This window comes from Macaca thibetana, chromosome 3 (genome assembly GCF_024542745.1).
Source record: "Macaca thibetana thibetana isolate TM-01 chromosome 3, ASM2454274v1, whole genome shotgun sequence".
In the NCBI taxonomy this organism is placed as follows: domain Eukaryota; kingdom Metazoa; phylum Chordata; class Mammalia; order Primates; family Cercopithecidae; genus Macaca; species Macaca thibetana.
Window position 1 is genome coordinate 35,809,159 of NC_065580.1, and position 17,262 is coordinate 35,826,420.

The 17,262-nt window shown below is 36.1% G+C and overlaps 1 protein-coding gene across 2 annotated transcripts in view; it reads left to right on the forward strand.

The window, feature by feature from the left end:
- SLC13A1 (solute carrier family 13 member 1) overlaps positions 1-17,262 on the forward strand; it is a 98,003-nt gene that overhangs the window by 11,827 nt on the left and 68,914 nt on the right. For both annotated transcript variants that reach the window (XM_050782611.1, XM_050782612.1), the window contains exons 2-3: positions 6,977-7,105; positions 16,167-16,303. In XM_050782611.1, the coding sequence (XP_050638568.1) occupies positions 6,977-7,105; positions 16,167-16,303 (266 nt within the window). The remainder of the gene's footprint in view (positions 1-6,976; positions 7,106-16,166; positions 16,304-17,262) is intronic.

Sequence of the window (17,262 nt, forward strand, 5' to 3'; positions counted from 1 at the left end):
AAAATGAAGTAACAATAGATCTACATGTATCAACATGAATGTATTTGAAGTACATAAAATATTGAGTGAAAAAAGCAAGTTGCAAAGTGACATATAGGGTAAACCTTAATTTTAAAACCACGTGTTATTAATGTATTAATGTCTGCATGTAGTATAATCACAAAAACATAAATGGAAAGGATACAAACCACATTCTAGACAGTGGTTAACTTTGGGAATGGTGGAGGAGAAGGCAATGAGGGAGTGGTCTTCAACTTTAACATCAGTCTTTAACTGAATATGGAATGTTTTATTTGTTTAAAAATAATTTAAGCAAATGTGGCAAAGTGTCAACATTTGTTAAATATGATAAGCTGTACAAATGTTTGTTGCATATTTTTACTATGTTCTAAATATTTTATAATTTTGAAAATGCTTTTAAAGAATACATGCCAAAAAACTTCTAATACATATATTTTTTAATGCAAGGGACCAGGAACTGTCCATACTATAACTTCATGTCTCTAGTAGTGTGAGGAAATCTTATACTAGGAAAGAAGGAGCTGCTATGAATGAGCCAAAGAGGTGCAGTGTATTCACACAGAGCAGGTATCCAGGGTTAAGCAACATGACATTTCATATGATCTAATGGAATTCCACCTGGTTTCTACACAACTGCCTCTGTCTGGCTAGGTGTGGCTTGTTTGCTGAACTTCTTGATGTTAACTGTTGGAAGTGATAAGAAGTACAGAGATTTTTAAGCAGAAAAGTAGTATTTTTGAGGAAGTCCTCTGGACTTTTTTTTCTCTCTTTTCTCTTTATTTTGAGAAGGAATCATGATTTTTTTTTTTAAATTGTAAGGTCAGTGGTAGTCATAACTATAAATCATTACAGTCATGTCCTTCATGATAAATAAACAAGATAAAAGTACACATTATTTTTGTTGCTATTATTCAGTTTAAGAACTCATAATACTAAAATACTTCAGAACAAAATGTGATTAAAACATTTACTTGTTATGGTTTCAGAGTAAGTTTTAATAAAAATATCAGATGTGTCAGCAACTTCCAGCAGAGTTGGGGGGTAGGTTGTGGGGGAGGAAGGATTAACTCATACTCTTAATTGACAACTTGTCTTCTTTTATTGCTGTTTGACTGTTGTTCTCTTGAGGAGGTAGTAGTGGTAGTGATTGTGTGTGATGGTGGTAAACAATTTGTGGTGGTTTTGTTTCTTAGGAGTAGGAGGTCTGTTAAGAAGGTGAAGAAAAAGAGGAAAGAGACAAAATTTGGAAGAAATTTACAAGAGACAAAGATAATATAGCTTGAAATAATGGGTCACTCTATGAATTTCTAGTGATGAAATGAAGCTACTTTATTTTCTGCCTCAAAGCCGGTCCTAAAATAAAATATCTAGGATCTCTTTTTAGTTGCAACACAGTTCCACAACTTCTGAGTAGTTTTCTTCTTCATCAGAAGAACTTGTCCACCAAAGATTACTCACCCTCATATTCTTTGTGTGCGTGTGTGAATAGATGTGAGTAACAGAAAAGAAGAAAATGGTTGTTTTCTTTTCTATCTCTTGTACTTTTCTTCTTCTTAGCAAGACTATTCACAGATCTTTGATTTTAAAGTGAACAAATAACCCTATATACTTTAATAGGGTCGTTTTTAAAGAAAATATTGGTATTGTGTTTGAATTGACCTTCTGCTATTTAATGCCTAAGGACTTTGAAGGGAAAGAATGCTTTCCTGCATTCTTTCACAACACCAAGCATGACCAAGAAAAAAAATCACACAATAGATAAAAGGAATTGTAGGAACGAAGCATTCCTGGGATGAACCCAATAGGATGCTTGTTTAATTTATCAGCCAAAGAGGGACAATTTTGAAAATAAAAGGAAATACTAATGAGAAAGGAAACTTTACAACAACGCTGTCCTGAGAAAATTGGAGCAGATGGCTATCCTGCCCATTAAAGAGCACTCAAACAATCCTAAAATTTGTATTGAAACAAAAGACCCCAAATAGTTAAAGCAATCTTGAACAAAAAGAACAAAGCTGAGGGGCATCACACTACCTGATTTCAAAATATACTGCAAAGCTATAGGAACCAAAGCAGCATGACAGTGGCATAAAAACAGACAGGTGGACCAATTAAACCACAGAGAAACCAGAAATAAATCTGTACATTTACAGCCAACTGATTTTCAGCAAAGGTGCCAAGAACACACAATGGGAAAATGAGAGTCTCTTCAATAAATGGTGTTAGTAAAACTAAATATCCACATGTGGAAGAATGAAATCAGAACCATATTTCTCACTATATGCAAAAATCAACTCAAAATGAATTAAATAACTAAATATAAGACCAAAAGCTATGAAACTACTGGAATATAAAACACGGGAATAGCTCCATGACATTGGCCTAGACAATGATTTTTTGGATATGACCTCAAAAGCACAGGCAACAAAAGCAAAAATAGACAAATGGGATTACATTATACTAATAAAACTTCTTCACTACAGACAAAATCAAGAGTGAAAAGACAACCTAGAGATTAGGATAAAATATTTGCAAACTATTATTCTGATAAGAGATTAATATCAAAAATATATAAGGAATTCAAACAACTCAATAGCAAGAAAGCAAATAACCCAATTGAAAAATGAGCAAAAAAATTTGAATGGACTTTTCAAAAGAAGACATACAAATGGCCAACAGGTACATGAAAAATTGCTCAACCTCACTCTTCTGAGAAATACAAACAAAAACCACAGTGAGATATTACCTCACCCTTGTTAGAATGGCTATTATAACAAGTGTTGGCCAGGATGTGAACACTGTTTGCAGAAATGTAACTTAGTACAGCCATTATGAAAAACAATATGGCGGCCGGGCGCGGTGGCTCAAGCCTGTAATCCCAGCACTTTGGGAGGCCCAGGCGGGCGGATCACGAGGTCAGGAGATCGAGGCCATCCTGGCTAACACGGTGAAACCCCGTCTCTACTAAAAAATACAAAAAACTAGCCGGGCGAGGTGGCGGCGCCTGTAGTCCCAGCTACTCAGGAGGCTGAGGCAGGAGAATGGCGTAAACCCGGGAGGCGGAGCTTGCAGTGAGCTGAGATCGGGCCACCGCACTCCAGCCTGGGCGACAGAGCCAGACTCCGTCTCAAAAAAAATTAAAAAATTTAAAAAAAAAAAAGAAAAACAATATGGCATTCCTTCAAAAAATTAAAAATAGAACTACTGTATGATCCAGCAATGTCATTACTGGATACATATCCAAACGTATATCGAGGAGCTATCTGCACTCCCATGTTTATTACTGCACCAGTCACAATAGCCAAGATATGGAATCAACCTAAGTGTTTATCAACAGATGAATGGATAAAGAAAATATGATATGTATACACACACACACACACACACACACACACACAAACAAACACAAACACACACACACACACACAGAGAGGATGGAATACTATTCAACCATAAAATGAAAAAAATCCTGTCATTTGTTATAACATGGATGAACCTGAAGGATATGTTAACTGAAATAAGCCAGGAACAGAAAGACAAATAGCAAGTGATCTCACTCATGTGGAATCTAAAAAAGTTGATCTCATAGAAGTGGAGAGTGAACTTGTGGTTTCCAGGGTCTGGGGAGATCAGGTGTCGGGACTGAGGAGATACTGGTCAAAAGATAGCAGGAATAAGCTTGAGAGATTTATTATACAACATGGTGACTGTAGTTAATAACATTTTGTATTCTTGAAAAATGCTAAAAAGAGTGGATATAAAGTGTTCTCAGCACAAAGATAATAATGATGTGAGGGAATGCGCATATTAATTAGCTAGACTTCATCATTCCACTATGCATAGATACTTCAAAGCATCACGTTGTACATGATAAATACAGTACATACAATTTTACACGTCAATAAAAAAATAAGGTTTTAAAAAAAGAGCACTCAGAAGGGAGTAACTCTGTCTTCCTCCTTTTCCAGACCTTTGGTTTTCTTCAGATGTGAAAAAAGGGGACAATTTCCACAAATTATGGGAAGGCAGCTATCAAAGACAATGCAGATATGGTGCTTTAGCTAGCTGCAATTATAATCCACTGGGACTCCTATGAAAAAATACAAAATGTACATATGTGTGCAGGGTAAACTCCATGATGAGACATAAATTTGAACTGCAAATCAAAAGGTGGACAAGTTTTCCAAATGGGTTATACATTCAGGGATTCAGCTTAGGCAAAAGGAAACTACTTGGAAGCAAGTTTCTGGAACCAGATTTAAAGATGAAAGGGAAGGTCTGGAAAAGGGTATAGCCCAGTACTTCTCAAACTTTAGCCTAGATAAGAATAACCTTATGAGCTTGAAAATGCTGATTGATTCAGTGTGTCTGGGGAAGGTCTTGATGTCCTACATTCCTCACAAGTGCCCAGATTATGCTGACACTGCTGGTTCATCAACCTCACAGAGCGGCAGAGGGGAGAAGTCCAAATGCGCAATCTAAGTGTTGATTCTTGAATGACAAAGCAATATTTGAAAGGCAGAGCAAATAGGCAACCTTTTTCCTACCAGATATTTTACTAAAATGCTGACAAAAGCTGAGGATGTAGGAGAATAAGTGAATTAATATAGTAGTACTGTATAGAACTGAAAAAATACAAGTCAATCTCTAAAGGTGACCCTGGAGAACTGTTGCCATGGAAGAATATGATCCCAATGTTACCAAATATCTCAGTTTGTTAATAGAAGGAATTCAGACTTTACTTTTAACACTAAACCTGCTGATTTGTAAATCCTGACTCAAATTAAGCACAAAGACTTATAACATTGTGAATCAAATACAAAGAATTGCCTTGCTAGACTTGTCCATCAGCTTGTGACTGCTTCATCCAAATGATCAAACACGGTCAAAGGATCTAGAATGTGAGCACAGGCAGGCAGAAACTAGCACGTAAAGGATCTGGGGGCTTGCTGGTATACCCACTGACTGAACACTATGAATTAGAGTTCAGAGAAAGGGATGCATTATGAGGAACAAGGATCAGAACTCAAATATCAAGAAAGTGTGTAAAGAAGATTCTTTGGATATAGAAAACTGATGTCAGGAGGTGTTGCAATAAGACATTATAGTCAGAGTGAAGGTGGATTTGAATGCAAAATGAGGATTCTTCAATTGTTTTCAATAAACAACTAAAAGTCACTGACTTTTGGTTGATTTAAGTCAGGACTGAGCTACTTAAAATACGGAAGGAGTCTGGGCCAGGTAATAATGTGATTCTTGAAATTTTGCTTTTTATTCTGTCACCAAAGTTGTACCATCTGAGTGGACCGTGACTCTCCACCCAAAGACCCATGTTGACATGGATGTTCAACACTTATGGCAGGGGGTGTATATGGTGAACAGAACCAGCTAGCACCTTGTATTCTATTTACTTTTTGATGTTTTAGCAGACCCTTATAGATTGGTGCTCCAGACAGTTGTCAGGGTGGCTAGGCCTCTACTCTGGCTTTATGCAAGGGAGTGCCAAATGCAAAATGGATTCTTGGAAAGTGACCTGATATTGGAATAGTTTTGCCTACAGTGGAGGAAGTGAGTAGAGGGGCAGATTTGAGAGATATAATGATTGGGGAATAAATAGGATCAAGATAGTGGCTAGTTGTAACTAGAGAGCAAAATAAAAAGTGCTCCGTTTTATCTCTGCAACCTAGGTTCTTACAAGTATGATGGAAAACATAAAGTCATAAGAATGAACTTTCAGGCTACCCATGCATTCTCATTAAGAGAAAATGCACAACCTTTCTTCCATACTGGCATTTTTAATTAAGCTAGTATTCACAATTCTTTCTAGAGCTGTTTAGGAAGATCCAGTCAAGGCTCAGCTTTGTTTCGTTGTTTTATTGTTTATCAAGATGGTAGAAGCAGACTCTGTATGAAACTGTCAACATCAAAACACTTTTATTCTTTCTCCTTTAAATAGATAACACAATAAAGGTATTGCCTAATCCTGGCTTATTAAGGGTATGTTAGAAATGCACTGGAAGTGTAGGGATGCTGGTCAAGTAAACCCCAAGCCCCAAGGACTCACCCTGAGCCAGGTGAATCAGAAAGCAGCAGTGCTAGACATAAATAAAAGCCTAAATAAATAGCTTAATTCAACCTAAACAGCAGTTCTTATAAATTTTTCAAATGTAACTCAGAATTTGCAGAGAGTAAGCAGTGTGAGAGCAAAATAGCGCCATTTGATAGCTGCTAACCTTTACTAAATACTTAGAACATTCCAGGTGATTTCATACCAAAGTTATCTATATAAGTTAAATATAATGATAAAAGTTTGACCATCTCTTAACAATGCCCTAAAACAGGAAAATATAGTTTTATACTAAGCAAAGCAACAGATCCTATTAAGAGTAGCATTCAGGCTCATCCATGCCACACAACTTGTCATGTCTTTTCTCTGAGACGCAGTACTGCAAAGGTTACTCCTAGGTTGGTTTTCTCCTTTTAGTTAGAAGGAGAGGAAGGCAGGAGTGCTTGGGTCCCACTCAACCAGACACTAAGGAATGCAGTTAGAAGGTAGGTTCCTGCCCCCAGGGGAAAGGCTGTAACTTGGCTATTTCTGTACTCCAGAAGTATGGGGGAGTGCATTTTACAGGCCAAATGAAGGTGAGTACAAACATCTATATACACTAATCTGAGCAAGAAGATGGACTAGATGATGTTGTCTATTTTGAGGGAAATGTGAAATAAATGTAATGAATGGGGATTTTTTTCTGTCTTTAGTTTTTTATGTTTATTAAATTTTGCTTCTTAGAACTTCTAAGAAATGAATATTTGGGGGCAACTCAAAGATGCAGAGGTCTTCGGATCTTCTTACTTTCTCTGTGACATGGCTCTATTAAGCAAACATGTTTGTGTTTGAATGTTGACTTCTCCAGTCTCATGATATCACCTTTTGCTTTGCATTTGTTCTTACCAGGAAACAGAATGTGCCTACATACTCTTCGTGGTCGCCATATTTTGGCTTACAGAAGCATTGCCTCTGTCGGTAACAGCTTTGCTACCTAGTTTAATGTTCCCCATGTTGGGAATCATGCCTTCTAAGAAGGTAAGTCCTCTTGCCAAAGTCATAAGTTGATTCCCTGTTTTGTACTGAGATTTCCATTGAGAAAAGTTATTTTTAAAGGGAGAAACCATCCCGTTGGTAAGGTTCCATGTAAGTCCCCCAAACTTCCAACTATTTCTCCTCTCTGGCATTCTGCATGTGTGCCCACCTTCAAAGAACAAACACAAGCTGCAACTTCTTGATTCATACATGTCAGTAGGAGAAATGTATGTCCCCTCTTCTCTCACTGACATCTATGCCTGGCGCCTCCCTCTCAGAAACAGGAAAATTTGTTGACATCCTCCATAAGCTTTTTATATTCAGCAGAATTCAGCCTCACGGTGTTGGAAAAACAATTTTGTTTTTAATGAAGAAAAAGTTTCCCTGTTTTCATTTCCAGAAACCCGCCATTTACAAAGATAAAGCCAAACTAATTTTCATGTATAGCTCCAGGAGTTTATTCATGCTAAGAGGTGTTTATTGGTTCTATACAATCTAAGAGTACCCATCTGAAGAAAGTGGATTTGGTTTCCCAAATGCATTGAAAACAGTCTCCAGCTACCCAGAAAACAACTATCTAAACCACAGCTGAAACAGTCTCAAGAGAGATGTTAAGTTAGAGATGCCAGTCAGTGCAGTTTATCACCTTTGGACTTCCATCTTCTGCCTGGGTCTAACATTGCTCTCTTGCGGCTCACCCGTCTTTCATTTTCTTTTTAATTAACCCTTGATTACATTTCTTCCTGTGAAAGGAATGGTTCCCTTCTTTATTTTCATGTCCTTCTTCCTGATTTTGGAGCCCCAGTAGATCTTTTTGCACTTTTTATCCTCTCCGCTCCTTTTTTCTACCTGGGTTTTCCCCTCCCACATAACTTTGAGTCTTTTCTATCTAATGACCATTGATTTGGAAGAGTGGCCAGGGCTGCACTTCAGTTCCTCTTGCCTCCAGGCTGACATTCTGCTGCCCCAAGGAATCTCAGAGCTATAATCTATTAAGCATCTTAAATGCCTCAACATGCTCTATGGCTTTCAATATCGGGAATTAAAAAAAGAAGGGGTTGATGAGTTGTTAAAAATAGGGTGTCAAATTTTTAACCCCTGTCCTACGGGCTTGGATGGTTCTGTGTCCAGAGATAGGTATGTTTAAGAGTTATACATTTGTCTCTTATGGTTTATTAACAATAAAACTGACTAAACTGACTGTTAAAAAGAGGCTGAAGTAGAAGTGAGATTCACTGGACTCATGGGGCATTTCTGTAACAAGCTGTTACGGGAAGAGACATACAAACATTAGAGGGAAGCAGGAGGAAAGAGTACCTGGGAAGGGCTGACTTCGTAGGAGCTGCCGAGGATATATATGTCTGCCTCTTTCTGGTGTGTAAGGGCCTGACTAAAGGCAGCAAAATTGTAGGTGCCAATGGCAGTTTTGCATCACTCTGACTGCAGACACCTGCCCAGCAGTCCTTTATCCCCAGACTAATTTAACAGTCATAGAATCTTAGATTTGAAAGGGAATTCATCTTGGTCACTTCTCCCCCAGAACAGGGATCCCATCCAATATCTTTTACAGATGAGATCATTCAGAAAGTGTTTAAAGGCTTTCTGGATTATGGGCCTCTAATATCCCTTAAGGAGATACACATTATTTTTGAATAATTTTAACTCATAAATAACTCAGCTTTATTGAGCCCACATCTGAAACTCAGTAACAGACTCATTAAACTTATTTCTAACATGTAGAACTTCATAAACAAACCTCACTTTTTTGCATGACAGTGTTGCTTGAATTTGAAAACTAATATCATTTCCTCCTTATTTCTTCCCACCTTGAGTCTTAGTGGTTTCCAGACCTCAACTCCCATCCTCAAATCTGCCATTTCCAACTCCATCAACACCACCATCTTCTTTTTTCTTCCTGAAACTAACTCTAGTTTGTCAATGAGACTTAATAATTAAATGAGTTAATAAATGTAAATTTCATTACATAGTAAGTACTCCATATATGTTAGCCAATTGTATTATTTATACATTCACAAAAGTGAATAGATGATTCTAGAAATATTTGGAGTGTTGCAAAGGTAAATTAGCCTATCGTCTTACCTATGGCATTTCAGCCTAAGTTTGTTTTAAACTTTATGTGATTCTCTTCACCTTGTAAGTTTAACTGGAACTTGCAGCAAATCATAGTCCTCAGAACTTTTAGTGGAGAAAACTGTTCTTCAGAATTGCGATCCTTTTTCCCAACAGAGTAACTTACCTTTTCCTAATAAGTTAGCTGACCAAAGCTACAGTCTATTATGAATCAGCTAGAGATTTAGTCATAAGGCCTGAGCTTAGAATTTGACATTTGTTGCCGATTACTTGGAGGACCCTGATCATGTCCTTTAATAACTCTTTTTTTTTTATCATCTGTAAGTAGAATATGATAATGCTACATAACCCATTGTTGTCAAGATCAAATTGAATAATGTATGTTAAACAATGATACAAACTAAGTATCAAGCATTCTTATGAGGTTTAATATTCACAGTTAAAGTTTGTTTTGAGAGTTTTAAACTATAATTCCAGGCCACTGCAGCATCTTTGAATCTCAGATCTGTCACTGAGTAGGATACCATGTCATTAATGCCCTCATCTAAGTTTAGAGCCCTAAATACCTCTCTCTTTGGCCATCATAGTTATCACTTTACCTATTTTTTAAGCCAATCCTAAATACTGGTATCTTGCTGAGCCCATTACTATATTTGAAGACTATCAACAAATGTTAAACTTTTCTCGTATTTGTTGAACTGAACCTGAAATGCTAAAGTATGTAGAGTATGTTCAATTTGATATTTCAAAACAAGCATTAATATTATTGTCATCAAAAATATTTATATATAAATTTTACATATATGAATGTGAAAATACACATGTACAGATATATATATATACACATATATATACACATATATATATACACACATATATATATAATGTCATGTATTTTTCAGTGATTCAATAGATATTCACCTGGTAGTACCCTTCCAGGGATTTGGGAACATACCAATGAATAAAAACAGGCAAAATATTTCCTATCTTTCTAGAGGAAAGGAGGCAATGAATAATATATCTGATAAATAGAAATATTATACAGTATAGTGAGCTAGAAAGGTAATTTTGTGTTATGGAAAAAATGCAACAGGATAATGGGGACCAGAGAGAGTGGTAATTTTAAATAAGGTGGTCAGGTTAGACCTCCTTGAGATAGTGATACCTGAACAAAGACAGGAAATGAAGGAGTTAGCCATTTGAATATTTGGAGAATGACTATTGCAGAAGAGGTAACATCCAGTGCAAAGACCTTATTGCAGGTACATCTGCAGTGTAATTGGAAGAGAGTAACTAAAGAGGAGAATGATAGATTAGGTCAGGTAAGTAATGTAATGAGGCAATGGACCAGGCAGGGTCAAACTAGGCCATTGCAAGATTTTAACATTGAATAAAATGGGATCCTCTGAAGAGTTTTGAGCACAAAAGTTACATGATCAATTTAACTTTGATTTTAAAAAGGATAATTTGGGCTGCTGTGTTGAGAAACAAGACAGAAAGAAAGAAACAGTAGGTTATTGCAGTAGGTGAGAGACCATGGTAATTCAGACCAAGGGCAGTAATAGAGATATCGAATGTCTTGTTGATAAAATGTGAAGATAAAATCAGCAAACTTTCCAGATTGATTAGATATGGCATATGGTTGGAAGAAAAGTGTCAAAGATGCCTCACAGCTTATCTGACAATTGGGAAAATGGAATTGCTATCAACTGAAATGGGAAGATGATGGGAAGTGCAGTCTTACTCTAGGAGAGGGGCTGATACCTAGAGTTCAGTGCTGGACAGATAAGTTTGAAATACTCAAGTGAAGATATTGAGTAGGCAGTTGAATACAAAAGAGTCCAGAGTTCATGGGAGAGAGCTAATATGCAGATATAAATCTGAGATTCATCAAAATATAGATGGTATTTAAAGCCCTAAGACTTGATAAGATCACTCGGGGAGTGAATAAAGATAGAAAAGCAAAGAGGAGAAAGAACTGACCTCTGCATAGCTACAAGACTAAGAGGTAAATGAGAAGAGAAAGCACTAGCCAAAGAGACTAAGAAGAAAAGGTTATTGAGGTAGGAGGAGAACCAGGAGAGGGTGTGAGCCTGTAATCCAAGTGAAACAAGTGTTTTGAAGATGAGGCAATGACTATGTGTGTCAAATCTGCTGATAAGTCAGTTAATGTGAAAACTAGTTATTGACTATTGGATTTAGCAAAACAACCTAATAATTAACAAAGCACCTTTTAAAAAATATTATATCATTTAATTCACAAAGTTGGTGTGAGGTAATATTTAACTTTTAGAACTATTTATTGATTTGTAGAAAGGTTGCTGAACCGGTAAATTACATAACTAAGAGAGAACTCAGGTACTCTGATTGCAAAGTCCGTGTTTTTTGATGAAATCCTATTCTGAAACAGAAATATAACTATGTTTATTTTGCAAATAGATATCAAATATTATTAGAAATTTTATTTGACATATCAATTTTGCCTTGAGAATAGTTATATTTATCAGTGTAATTTACAAACCAACAGTACCTTCTTCTATTACCTCCTGGACAAGTAGGCCATAACAAACACATCTGCCTGTAGCTAATGTTTCTACTCAAATATTCTGACTCTGATGAAAACCATAGAATAGGTACTACAATGAAAACAGAGAATGTGAAATTTTTTTCTGAAGTTTAATTTTATTTGGACTGCAGGCTATAGTTTGTTTGCATGGTCTATTGAGAAAACTGGCAAACTGTGGGCCTGAGGGCCAAATCAGCCTGCTGCCTAATTTTTAAAATAAACTTTTTATTAGAACAAATCCATAGTCATTCATTGACATACTGCCTTTGGCTATTTTGTGCCATGACAGAGTTGAATAATTACAGTGAAGACCATATGGCCAACAAAGTCTAGAATATTTATTGCTTGGCCCTCTACAATATGCTTACTCCTCATATAACCCAAATCAGTAACAACAAGAATGTCTCATAGTCTTGGACTTCTTTCTGTGTCTAATCATTTACTAATAATGGCTTGCTTCTATGTATTTATTTGTATTTTTAAGTCATTCTGCATTTATTCTTTCATTTCATTCTCAGAGTATTGGTGAATAGGGTATCTTAGCCCGTTCAGATTGCTATAACAAAATACATTAAGCTGGGTAAATGAACAACAGATATTTATTGCTCACAGTTCTGGAGGCTGGGAAGTCCAATATCATGGCACTGGCAGATTGGGTGTATGGTAAGGGCTTGCTCTCTGCTGCATCCTCTCTGCTGCTCTCTGCTTGCTCTCTGCTGCATCTTGCTGCTGCATCCTCACATGATGGAAGGGGCAAGGGAGCTCTCTCAGGGCCCTTTTATAAAAGCACCAATTCCATTCATGAGGTTGGAGCGAACATGTTTGGTTCCTTTTAGGTGCCAACATATGAATTTGGGTGGTAGACACCAACATTTAGACCACAGCAGTCAATAGGGCTTATTTCCATGAGCCAAACTGCAAAAGAGATAAGGGAAAATGAAAACTTAAATATTTATTCATTTTTCAATAATAAACTCAAGGATCAGGTCCTGTAAGAAGATTTTCCAAATCCCTCTAGGAAAAAAATTATCACCCCACTTACTTTTAAAATCTGAATTATATTTTGGAGAGGTTTCATTCAAGCACCTATAATACTTTATTGCACTTTTTGTTAACTTGTTTTTTCTCATCTAATAGCTTGTAAGCTCCTTGAGTGTAGGGACTTATTAAATTTAACATCTATTGAGTGTCAATTTGTGCCAGGCATGTGCTAAGTCCATAAAAACAATTATTAATAAGATACATCTGGCCTTCAAAATACATCTAGTGTAATAAAGGGGATAAATAAATGGAGAAATTATCAATATATAAATTAAGAAGTACTATAAAAAGGGAGATATTATCTAATCCAGTTTAGGTTCCTAGGGAAGATATCTTAGAAAAATTGACATCTTCCATGAAGGAAGATTAGAAGTATCCAAGACAAGGGGAGAGGGTCATTCCAGGTTAAATTACAAGCAAATGTTAAAGCACTTCTGTGTTTGGGGAACTAAATACATAGGAAGAAGTAGAGTGGAGTGGCAAAAAACTAAATTGGAGAGGTGAAATGGGACCAGATGATGAAGGGTCTTTTATGACATGTTGAAAATATTGGATTTGGTCTTTAAAACTATGTGAAGGTCTTAAAAACTATACTGAAGAAGTATAAGAAGGACAATTATGTGACCAGATTTACACTTTAGAAAAGGGGCTATGACAATGGTATGGAGTGGATCAAAAGAGATCGATCATACAGCAGCCAAGTGAGAAATAGCGAGGAGCTTAATCAAGGTTGTCATGTATAAACAGAGAAAAAGGGACAAATTTTAAAGATATGAAGGACCTAAGAATAATAAGACTTATATTGGAAGTGAAAAAGGAATCATGGCTGACCTTTAGGTCCCTGTCTTGGGCAACATTTACATTAACCACAAAGGGAGAATGTGTTTGAAGGATGGGGAGTGAGAAGACGTATGTTGAATTGTAGGTGTTTGTGGGAAATTCAAATGGACATGAACAGTTGGACATATCAGTCTGAAACTCAGAAGACTTATCTGTGTGGAAATAAAGACCTCGGTGTAGTCAACATTCATTTAACAAATATTCATTGAGTGCCCCCATGTATGTGCCAGGCATTATTTTAGTCCTATAAAGTTGAATCCTTCAAATTCAGTGATTGGATGGATAAAGCAAGAAGACTATAAAGACTATAGACAGAACCCTGTGGAATACCAGCATTTTGGAGGACCGAGATAACTGGATTTTCAAGTCAGAAAAAAAAAAAAAAAAAAAATTCAGAGGCAGGTATAGAACCAGCGAGAAAAAACAAAACAAAACAAACAAACAAAAAAAACTTCCTGACTCTGGAGGCACTGGTAAATTAATATACTGAAATACTTATACCTAGAGTAAGAGTTGAAAGAGTTAGGAGCCTAGGAGATAGAGGACAGAGTATAGAAAATTGGGATTTTAGAGCTCACAGACCATAGCTTATTCATTGTCCCTCCCTCCCTGATTCTTTCAGTGCTATTTACCAAGCTCTCCTACTGTGTACCAGCATTATGCTAGGTGCAAAATACGTGATGGTTAGCAAAACAGAGTCCTGGTTTGGCTAGCAAAACAGATTCCTGGTCCTCATGGGACTTTATGGTATAATACAGAAAACAATAAGCACATAAACAAACAGTATTTATGTAATATGTATACTATGAAAAAACCAAACAGGGCTCTATGATACAGAAAAATAATAGGACCTATTTAGAAAGGCCTGATATTCGAGAATTGAAGAGGTGCAAGGAGGAAAAAATATATGAAGCATTTATTAATGTATTCTCTGTTCCTATAATATTTTTGGTACATACAGATAATTTTTCAGTGAGTAATAAATGAAATAGTAAGGAAATTGATATAATTATTTTCTATTATCCAACTACTACAAAATGTAAAGAGATAGATATAAACCTTGAAAAACATCATAAATGAACATTTAATACAATATAAAAGTTGTCCACTTGCATACTTTTAATTTCAAGGACAATTATCAATTTTTGCTTTTTATTGAAACTAAGCCAAGCTTAGCAAGTTATGTTAAAAATGCAGATATAATTTAATACAGCAAAATTATCATAAGAATTGATTTTCCTTTTTGTTATTTTGTAACATTAGAATGGTTTTATTCCAACCCTTCCATTCCTTCTATTAGCTATTGTTTGATTTTTTTAGAGGGGTATTTACTCTTATAATCCTCTTTTCAGCACAGCCTTGTGATTCAGTTTAGCCAAGTGTTTCTTAAAGTTCTCTTGAATACCAGTCCCATGAAGTGCTCCACCTAAAAATTAAATTAAAAAATGTTTTTAATAATTAAATAAATCTGAAAAATATGCAGGATATGCTATCCCCCTGTTTAAAAATGACACTATACACTATTGTTTAAAGGTTTTTGCAAAGGCCTATAGGAGAGAAAATTCTGGTATTTCAAATTCTGTTTTCTCAATTTAGTCAATTACACAATGCTTTAAAAAAAAGATTATGTACCTAACGTATTTCAGAGTATTCTTTAAGAAGTACTGCTGCAAATGGTTGCTTAAAGTTCTAGGTTCTTTACTAATCTCTGAATGGTGTTGACTGAAAATGGCTTAAAATGTTGAGTTTCATTTGAGGGTATTTGTTGAATAATTTTTTTTTTGAGATGAAGTCTCACTTCATCACCTAGGCTAGAGTGCAATGGCACGATATTGGCTCACTGCACCTCTGCCTCCTGGGTTCAAGCAATTCTTCTGTCTCAGTCTCCAAAGTAGCTGGGATTGCAGGCATGCACCATCATGTCTGGCTAATATTTTGTATTTTTAGTAGAGATGGGGTTTCACCATGTTGCCCGGGCTGGCCTCAAACTCCTGATGTCAAGTGGTCCACCTGCTTCGGCCTCCCAAAGTGCTGGGATTACAGGTGTCAGCCACCATGCCTGGCCTTATAAAAAGTAATTTCGAAAGTAAAATAATTCAATATATAAAGGCGTGACTGCAGTTGCAGCATAATGGGTCATGATGAAGACAGTAGCAAGTTGGAGTTTGATTGAAAACTTTCCCAAATCACAGTCATTGCCATTCCACTATAGATACATAAACAAATTAACCCCAATAGAAAAGCACTTGCCTGATGTGACTCATAGAAGGCACTTACCTGATGTTACTCAGCTATTTAAAAACCCTGAGTACTCTTTTTTCTGTGTACTTTTCCTTAACACCATTTCTGAGTAAGAATATAGAATATGTCTAAATTTGTATTCAAACACGTCTACATTTTTCTCAACAAAATAGAAAGATTATGCGGTTGAAGGTCAAAGTTAACAGCAGCATAATAATGTCTTTCTTGTGCAATGTTATTTTTCCCCACCAAAGTAAATAATCATGGGTTTAATTGTTATTTCAGGTGGCGTCTGCCTATTTCAAGGATTTTCACCTACTGCTAATTGGAGTTATCTGTTTAGCAACATCCATAGAAAAATGGAATTTGCACAAGAGAATTGCTCTGAAAATGGTGATGATAGTCGGTGTAAATCCTGCATGGTAAGTACTGCATTTACTGCTTCCAGTTTACCTGATGAACAAACCATTTTTGTGCATAGCAAATAACCAAACAAGTAATTCACGCCCAGGAAATTCTTTGTATCACAGTCAGACTTAGGACATTTTTTTTCCTCTGCAAATATGAAAGTGATACAAAGTGTACTTGAGTTGTAGGAGGGGAAAAAAAACAACTTTCACTGCAGGTCTAGTTACAGGGTGGTTGGAATACGTGCACACAACTTTCTCATCTTTTATGCATCATAGAAGTCAAAGCTGAGAGAAGCTTTGAACCTCAACAGATAAGATTGATAGACTTCAGAGTAGATTTTCCTCCTATCTCGTTTATTTGGCTGATTACATATTCAGAACTAGTTCAAGAGCGTCCTTTATCATCAGGGAGGATGTTACAAACCAAAGACAAAGACATTACTGACAAAATACAAATGTGTGAAGAAAAATTCCAAGGTGAATATTTTTCTTTTTAAACCAACTGTTGCAAAGTGAAACAATCAATTAAGACATTTCATCTATAGAATATGAAATCACTCATTTGACTGATAAAATTAATTGACTATTTTGGTTTTATTTCACCTCTTGCTAAGAACATGAATGTAAGCTAAAGAAAATTTCCGTTGTCATAATCATTTGCATAGTGGCATTTTGCATTAAATCCTTAGGTGTTTCTTCCCTTCTCATCTTTCTTTGAAAATCAGAATATTATATTGACTTATATTGCATAATTCATTCTAGGGCATAGCCACATCTGTGTTTTCATTTATGGTGCAAATTGTTTTGCTAAATACAAAAAAAAAAAAAAAAAAAATCAGTGACTCAGATGAGACAAATTTTCAATTTTTTTTGACTTAAAAACTGTATAACACATATGTGTTTAAGACATGTTGGCCGGGTGCGGTGGCTCATGCCTGTAATCCCAGCACTTTGGGAGGCCGAGGTGGGCG